At 40.7% G+C, this 8,555-nt stretch overlaps 1 protein-coding gene across 1 annotated transcript in view; it reads right to left on the reverse strand.

Annotated features, from left to right (window-relative positions):
* The window catches only part of Ptprb (protein tyrosine phosphatase, receptor type B), a 160,164-nt gene that overhangs the window by 107,299 nt on the left and 44,310 nt on the right, over positions 1 to 8,555 (reverse strand). The window contains exon 4 of the mRNA XM_004632213.2: positions 7,839 to 8,112. Coding sequence (XP_004632270.1) covers positions 7,839 to 8,112 — 274 coding nt within the window. The remainder of the gene's footprint in view (positions 1 to 7,838; positions 8,113 to 8,555) is intronic.

Here is an 8,555-nt window from a genome sequence, read left to right on the forward strand (position 1 = left end):
AAAAATATATCTATGGAAAATGACAAGCACCTGTGTAGGGCCTTTTAGTCAGTAGTTCTGATATCTTAGTATGCCTAAGTAAGTCAGAGCAGTCATGATAACTATCTAAATGTCAGCCGTGAAATTTCTCTTCACTTTTTTAAACTGCTTTTTTCTTGTGTGTTCCTTTGCCACCTTAATTTGATTACATTCACCCAGAGTCTCCCGACCTTCTGCTGGGTTACATCGAGTCTTCTGGGTGTCTTCCCTTTTTCTAGGTATCTTTCCTAATTATTGCCACAAAGCCTCTTTGTATATTGACCCGTCTCCCATCCTTCCTCCTGAAGCATCAAGAGCGGCTCATGAACTCTGATTTCAGGACGAAGTCCAGTTCTCTTCAGAGGCACTCGAGGTCTTCTCAAACTGGGTAGTACCCTCCTTTGCAACTTTATCTTTCACCACTGGCTCGCTCTGGCCCAAGAGAACTTTTCAACAATTAGAGTCAACTTAGGTATTTTTACACAAGTTAAGATACCATTCTAGCTAAAAGCAGGGTGATTAGAGGGTTTGATTAGAGGCTGCATTTATGTAGTACTTTCCCTAAAATGGGATAGATATAAACTATTCATATAAAATAATTGGAAATTTTCTTTTTTTATGTATTTAGTACAGGGCCTATAGGGTCTCACTACACAGATCAGACTTGTAGCGATCCTCCTGATTTCAGCCTCCTAAGTGCTGGGATTATAGGGCACACGTCACCAAGCCCAGTCTCAATGGCCATCTCAGCATGCCCCTGGGGGCAGGGTGGGCACTGCACTCCCACGATCGAATCTCAGTCCCTGTGCCTCGCTAAACAGGGAAATTTTCTTCTGGAAATCAGAGTAGGGTTGTTGGCAAAAGCCCAAGCCACAATTGGTACAAGTTTTTGAAAACGAGGAGCAAAACAATGTGAGAAAGGAACTGCTTCCAATCTCCAGTTCATCCCATATATTTCTAGGAAGATAATTTCCTTTGTTATTGTTATTGTTTGATTATAGATGGTTTTCTTCCTTAAACACGATGCATTATGTTAAGCTGATGCATCAATATGTGACACATAACATTTAACATCTTTATACACTAAATGTACAATTGGACAGCTAAAAAACTTTCTAAAAGTTTAACTATCTTGGGAGAGAGATTAAAGCAGATTTCACAGTCCTTCCCATCATCCTATCAAGTACTGATGTAGGACGTGCTGGGAGTGCATGGCACTGCAAGAATCTGCAATCTGCTTGGTGAGTGACAACATCTGTGGAAAGTGTAAGCAGAAAGAGGAACTGCCAGCGAAGCTGACTTTGGTGGCAGACAGACCTGAGCTCATCCCAGCACTGTCACTTACCACAAGGGTAGCATTAGGCAAATGATGTCACTTCCTTGATCCTCCAGCCCTCATCTGTGAAGTGGGATTGACAGCACATACCTACTTTGCAGGGTTGTACGTGCTAAGAGGTAACGGAGGCGAAGCGTTGAGGTCAATCCCCTGCACAAAGTAGTTTCTCAGGAAAAGGTATGAGTGAGTATGGCATGAGTGTTGCGGCTACTCATGTTATTAAGACAAGGTGAGTATCTTTATCCGAAATGCTTGGCACAACAAATGTTTCCATTTAGATTATCAATTATTTGTATATATATATGCTAAGATATCTTAAGGGTGGAAACTACATCTAAACACAAAATTCATTTATGTTTCATTCTACCCAAGGATAATTTTACATATGGTTTTTAATAATTTTATGCAGGAAACAGTTTCACGGTGTGAAATTTTCCACTTGTAGCATCGTGTCTTTGCTCAAAACTTTCAGTTTGGAGGAGTTCAGTTTAGATTTGGTATGCCCCAGCTGTAGTAACTGAGCCGAACATGAGCGCTAGCCTTGCAACATGGATCGTGGTACTTGAGGTCTGCGAAGAGGCTACAATGGAGGACATGACACTGAGCAATTATGAAAGGTCAGTTGGGACTTGTAGACCAGTGATGGTAACAGCAGTGTGGGCTAACGTGCTGAAAAGCTCACAGTGCTGTTCTAGTGCTACTGGAGAACTCCGTGAGTGCCGAGGCACCCTGACAACTAAGCGAGAGTGAGGCGCCCGCACCCACCTCCAGGGTCTTTCAGCAGCCCCATCTCATTCTTTGATATGGACAACTGGGACTTTTTCCATATTATCTAATGGGACACATGATTACAATATAAAGAGGAATCTCCTGGCCTCCCCTTCTGATCAGATTGAGGCCCCGAGACAGTTCAGGAGCCATCTCCTGCCATGTTTCTACACCTGGACATCTAAATACTAAGGAATTCTCATTAATATTAAGAATGACAACTATATTGTGATTACATTAGAATCCTTATTTTAAATAAATGCTGCCATCTTTATAAAAGAAATTAGATAATGGTACCTTGGATTTTGAAAATGATATCCAGTGGGAGAGTAGGGGAGGGTATGGATGAAATAAGGCTGGGCATAAATTGGTAATTATTGAAGGCAGGTGATGGGTACATGGTAATTCATCATACTAGCTTTTTTGCCTTTTTTGTGCATTTGATTGTTTTCTGTATAAAAGGAAGAAAAAACAACTTTGGAACAAATCCATCTACTATGTCTACTATGATCAGTTTAGCTACATATTATATACTTATGGGCATATATACATCTTAATTAAATAATTCATTTATTTATACGATCAGAAAGATGTCAGTATTATCTTTATTTTCCAGGGCATTCCAGCAAACTGGTATCTAATATTGAAGGCGAAACACATTTTTGAAGTTCTTCTCTCATTCTGTTGGTACAAATTTAAGTGGAGTTTTTTTTAACTCCATACATAGATCAGCTAGACCTTAGAATTCCAGAAATACATAGACAGCAAATCACTCATTGCTAAGTACTGCAGCCATCACCAATAGTTTCACACACTTGAAAATCAATGCTTGGCAGATAGCTCAGTGGCACAGTGCCTGCCAGGAAAGCACAAGGTCCTGAGGTCAACTTCCCGTAGGCAAAGAGCTTGCAGATTTAAAGTATATCATAATAGGAACCGGGTATGGTGGTGCACACCTGCAGTCTCAGCACTTGGGAGGTTGAGGCAGGAGGATCTCTGCAAGTTTGAGACTAGTCTGGGGGCTACAAAACTGAGCACACGACCAGCCTGAACTGCACAGAGACCCTGTCTCAATCAATCAATCAATCAATCAATCAATCAATCAATCAATGATAAAGCATACTGTAATATATTTGTCCTCTTGGAAAGCAATAAAGTATCAATTTGGAAAAACCAAAACCAACCAAAACTTAATATTCTTTCTTCAGAATAGTGGAAAGAGCACTAGAGTTGCAGTCGCTTAACCAGGGATTGAGTTCTGACAGTATTATATAATGTCTGTGTAGATTGGTGAAAATTATCAGCTCTTATAAAGATCAACCTCACATTCAACCTTACAGTAATAATTGTGGTATTACTTATTGTGTTGCAAAAATTATTCCAGGTTGTTTGCATGGAACACTAGAATCCCATGACTCCATGGGAAGTAGAAAGTACTATTATTACCATCACCATTGCATATTTAGAAACAGACCTATGCTCTTGATTGCAAACCACTATGACACCTGCCCTTCACAATATCCCCTCTCTAGGCTTGCCATGAAAAATATCCAATATGTTATACACTAAGCACAAAAATATTACTTTACTTTATCTGGAAAAGATAATAAGTATTCTAACCATCATAGTTTTACCATGTATACAGGGACGTGGTACCAAAATTTTAAAGAATAACAGAAACATTATTCAATGATTCTTGCACCAAAGTGCATTGATTCACTTTGATATTTAAAATGCAGGGGCTGGCCAAATAGCTTAGAGGATTAAAGTGCCTGCAAGCAGGTGCAGGGTTCGGGGGTTCCATCCCCAGTCCTGCCACGCTGAACCCCCCCCCCCCCAGGTGCATTGAGATGGGAACTGAGACTGGGTGTGGTGGCGCGTGCATGTAATCTCAGCTCTTGGGAGGCTGTAAACAGGCGGATCACTACGAGTCTGATTTAGTAGTGAGACCCTAAACACCCTGTAGACCCTTTCCTAAAATACAAAATAAATAAATAAAATAAAATGCAGATTCTCTCAACTCCTCTTAAGTTCATTTCATGTGCGGTAAAAATCAGGAATGTTTTAATTACAAGTTCTGCAAGACATTTTGATGCAATTAACTTACAGAAAATTTTGAAACAATAATCACTCAAACTCAAAGTTTTATAAATAGTGTAAGCTTACCTCCTGTCTCTACCAGATTTTGCTAAAGCTATAAAACCCAGCACCTCAGGTTGACACTATATTTGGCAATAAAGCCTCTAAAGAGCTGATTAAGTGGTGATGGGTCTGGGAGGTGGAGGGCTGACTATATGATTAGTGTCTTCTCAAAATTAGGAGCTGTGGACACAGGTCACTCTGGGAAGCCACACAAGGACACAGTAGGAAGGCAGCCAGCTGCCACCTGAGGGGAGAAGCCTCAGAAGGAACAAAACCTGTGCACACCTGGACCTTGACGCTCCAGGCTCCAGGACTGTGAGGAATAAACTTCTAAAATCACCCAGTCTGATGCTTTGTTCGTTACAACAATTCTAGCCAGCCAGTATAGTAAACAATATTTTGAAGTGGAAATAATAGCTACTGAGGTGACTTGATAAATAAAGTCTGCCCATTTTTTAAAGATGAAAGAGTTAGCTTTATTAAAATAACTAAATCATTTGAAGATTTTTCTGCCTGCTCTTTCAAGGATGACAAGCAAGTTACTGAAACCAACTAAGAAGAAGACAAATGCCACTGAGAAATTCTTTTTAAAGAGAACGTTTCTACTTTTACACCACTTCCCTGAGCTCTGTGATGTACTTATGGACAAAGGAGACTTTTACGTGTGTGTACATTCCAGAGTTACGACAGCATGGCGTATACGCCACGGGGCAAGTCCTCATCCAGGACGATGTGTAAAGACCTGCTGCCATCTTCAGCGTGAAAACCTTCTCCTGCATCTGCTCCAAACCCCGAGGGAAAGGATTTCCTCTGGTTCATCATCCTTATAAGCTCACCAATATCTATTTGGCATCGTTCCCTGTACTATTAAGCACAGTAAATGTTTGTGCATTGAATTTGAATCCATATATATATATATATATAATATATGTATATATATATGTATATAATATATATATACATATATTGTCTTTTTGAGACAGTGTTTCAAAATGGAGCCCAACTGGCTTTGAACTCACAGAGACTCTCCTGCCTCAGCCTCCTGAGTGCTGGGATTATGGATGCGTGCCACCAAGCCTGGTTCCTGAGTCCATATTTTTCAACTCTCATTTTAAAACTAGTGTGGTTGTTCTTACTAAAATACTATCCATTCAGTTAGCTACTTTTATTCTTAAGGTCAGATCTCTGTATCAAAATAAGTGGTTATTTTAGATACTTAATTTGAAAAAAATCATTAGAAAAATGATAGAATGACACATAAATCATCTAAGCAACAATTGTATCTCTCTCCAAATTATGTCTTGTTTCTATTTTAGACTGATAAGCCCGGCAAAATGTCATAAAGAAAGAACAAACATTTTGAATGACTTTTTGTTTGAAATTTGTCTTAAGACTTAATATTATTCTAGATGTCATTGATTTAATAACAGTAAAATAAGGCTGGAGGCCACCTCTGCAGCTTAAAATTAGTATTGGAGAATATTAGTACTTTTTCTTAATTAAATGAACAATTCATATGTCTTTAATATACAGAAAGCACTATGACAAAAATAATTAGCAGCCATTTGAATAACCTCCCTGAAACAATTTTCAATAAAAATCTGAATTTTTTTACAAGTTTTATTATAGTTTTTTTTTAAATTATACAGAATTCTACCCCATCATACAAACAAATGTGGGAAAAAAATCATCATTATTCCAACACTGCCTGAAATTTTCATCTTTCTTGTTCAACAGGAAACTCACAAAATGTACAGTGAAAAAAAAATGTATAGTGAAAAGTACTTGTAAAATGCACCTGCTTGCAAAGAATGACAATCCTGAATATCAGAACTTGGCAGGTGCCGGCGAAGAAGTCCTGTTTTATTCAGCACAGTCTTTAAGATGCAACTGTTTCCTACATCCCACATTGGCCTCTGGAGGTGAAACACTTACAGGTCTTTATCTTTGTCTTCAATAAGCTTCCAAGGCTCACCTGAGTTTTACAAATTGCCCTCTTCCACTGAACATATAAAGTTGACTAGACACCTCTTGAGATACAGCTAACAAATATAAAAGCTCTGAGTTACAACTTCCTCAGTGCTAGTAATATGAGTTTTCACAGAATTGGCTTCAAATGCCAAGAAACCTGCAATGTTATAAGTGAAATGCAGCCACTCAAGCTTCCGAAGAATGTTCTGTTTATGTGGCTGATTCTAGTCTCCTTTTGGTGCCAACAAAACAGCTGCATACTAAACAAGTGGTTTCTCTTTTCAGTTTAAATTTCTACAATTCTCAGAAATTATCTAAAAGTTTCATCTGAAGAAAGCTGAGTGACATAATTGAACATTATGAACTGTTTTCTTAGAAAAAAATGAAAGTTTTAATATTTAATTGCATGAGTCCTCTTCAATTTCCTGCGCCAAGAGGGCATGGTGGTGCATGCCTGTAATCCCAGCACTCAGGACACCGAGGCAGGAAGATCACTACAAATTTGAGGCTACTCCTGGCTATGTAGCAAGCTGAAGGTCAGCCTGGACTACATAATAAGACTCTGTCTCAAACAAACAAATAAACTAAAAACACATTTCCAGGGCGGCTATGATTCCTTTCAAACTGAACCCTTTCTCATCTGTTTGCAGACTTATAACTAAAGAAGTGATTTTTTTTTTTTTTTTTTAGGTTGAAATGAGACTGAATAGTAAGGATAACTGCATCTCTAAATTTAACTTTGAAGATTTTTCACATAAGTTTGAATGTCTGACTGAAAGTAAGGCTTTACTCTTGCACAACTTGAGGTACCCATAATGACTTATGAAGTCACAGTACAGCAAAGGAAGAAATGTGGAGCACACCTTTGGGTAGCTGAGAGGATTAAGTGACGTAATACACAGGACAGGTCTAAGGCTTGATAAACTCCTGAACCTGAAAGACCCAGTCTACCTCTCTCATTTTATAGATAGAACCGAGACAAGAAAGACACGCTCTTACTACACACACGAACAGATTTACCAAGTGTAAGAAAAGTAACTGATTTGAGGTACAGAGTAATCAAAAAATGCTACCCAATACTATCCTGTTTTAGATATTTAAATGGCATAAAATAATTTTTCTACTCTTATTTCAAGGGGCTTTTCTAATTTTTCTGTACCAATAACTTTATTCTACTCCTAAAGATTTTATGTCTTGATTCTAAAAATAAAACTAAATCGAGGAAAAGCATATCCTTAATCAGTGCACTGTCATTATTTACTTCTAAAAACATTTTCTTAAAATAATTCCGGTTTTGACGATTTAATATGGTGTCTGCACAAACCACATCAAATTGGCAAATGTCCCCCACCCCTAGCCGCCAGTTCTCTGTCTTCCAGTAGTGAGTCAGTCAACTGCTATTTTCAACAATAAAGCAGTCTGCAGGTTAACCAAGCTGCTTCTAGCCAGATCTGAGGAGAATAGCAATCTTTGTCAATATTAATCTTCATAGGTATTTTTACCTTTATTTTTGGTATGCCCAGAACTCACATGCACATCGAGTGGAAAAGGTAGGGCGCAGCCCGAGTGACTTGGTCAACCAGCTGCACCTGTCACGCTTTACCTGTTTGCAAGACCACACTTCTCTCTTCTCCATCCAGAGAAATAATCCTGAAGGTGTAGGTGGTTCCAGCTTGTAAATCTTTGGGATTGCATCCATAGGTGGTGTTGTCTATCTGAAAGGGGTGGCACCATGCGGGCCTCGAGCTGTCACTGCTGTAGATGACGCTAAAATTACAGGGCGACCCCAGAGTTCTCCACTGGATAGACAGCCACTGGCTGGAGACTGTGTGCTCCGTCAGGGTGAAGTTGCATCTCACTGACTCCACCAGGCCGGTCTGCAAAGGAAGCAGAGACCACCGTGTCACCCGCAGTGTGCACTGCCCGGGAAGCTGCCCCCCACTCATCCTGGCGCCCAGCCACCGCTGGGCCCTTTGCCCTCCGGCTGAGGCGAGGGTGCAGCGCCGGCCGAGGCAACTTTCCTCCTAGTTGCTCTCCCTCAGGAGCAGCTGGAGAGAAGGTGGCTCTTGCCTCCGACATCAGGATGAGTTCAGGCTGGCTGGGGCTTTCAGAAGAAACGCTGCCATCTCCCCCACCAAAGCGCAGCCGGAGAACCGCGAGTCCAGCGGGATCCGCCTTGCACGCTGCCCCGTGCCCGGCCGCTCACCTGCAGCAGCCCCAGCGCGATGCACAGGGCCAGCCGGGAGCCCTGGCCCGGCCTCGGCATCGCGCCCCGCGGTCAGGACCCCGCCGGGCCGGGCGCAGCGAGCGCGGAGCCACT

This window comes from Octodon degus, unplaced genomic scaffold (genome assembly GCF_000260255.1).
Source record: "Octodon degus isolate 3935 unplaced genomic scaffold, OctDeg1.0 scaffold00047, whole genome shotgun sequence".
Lineage (NCBI taxonomy): Eukaryota > Metazoa > Chordata > Mammalia > Rodentia > Octodontidae > Octodon > Octodon degus.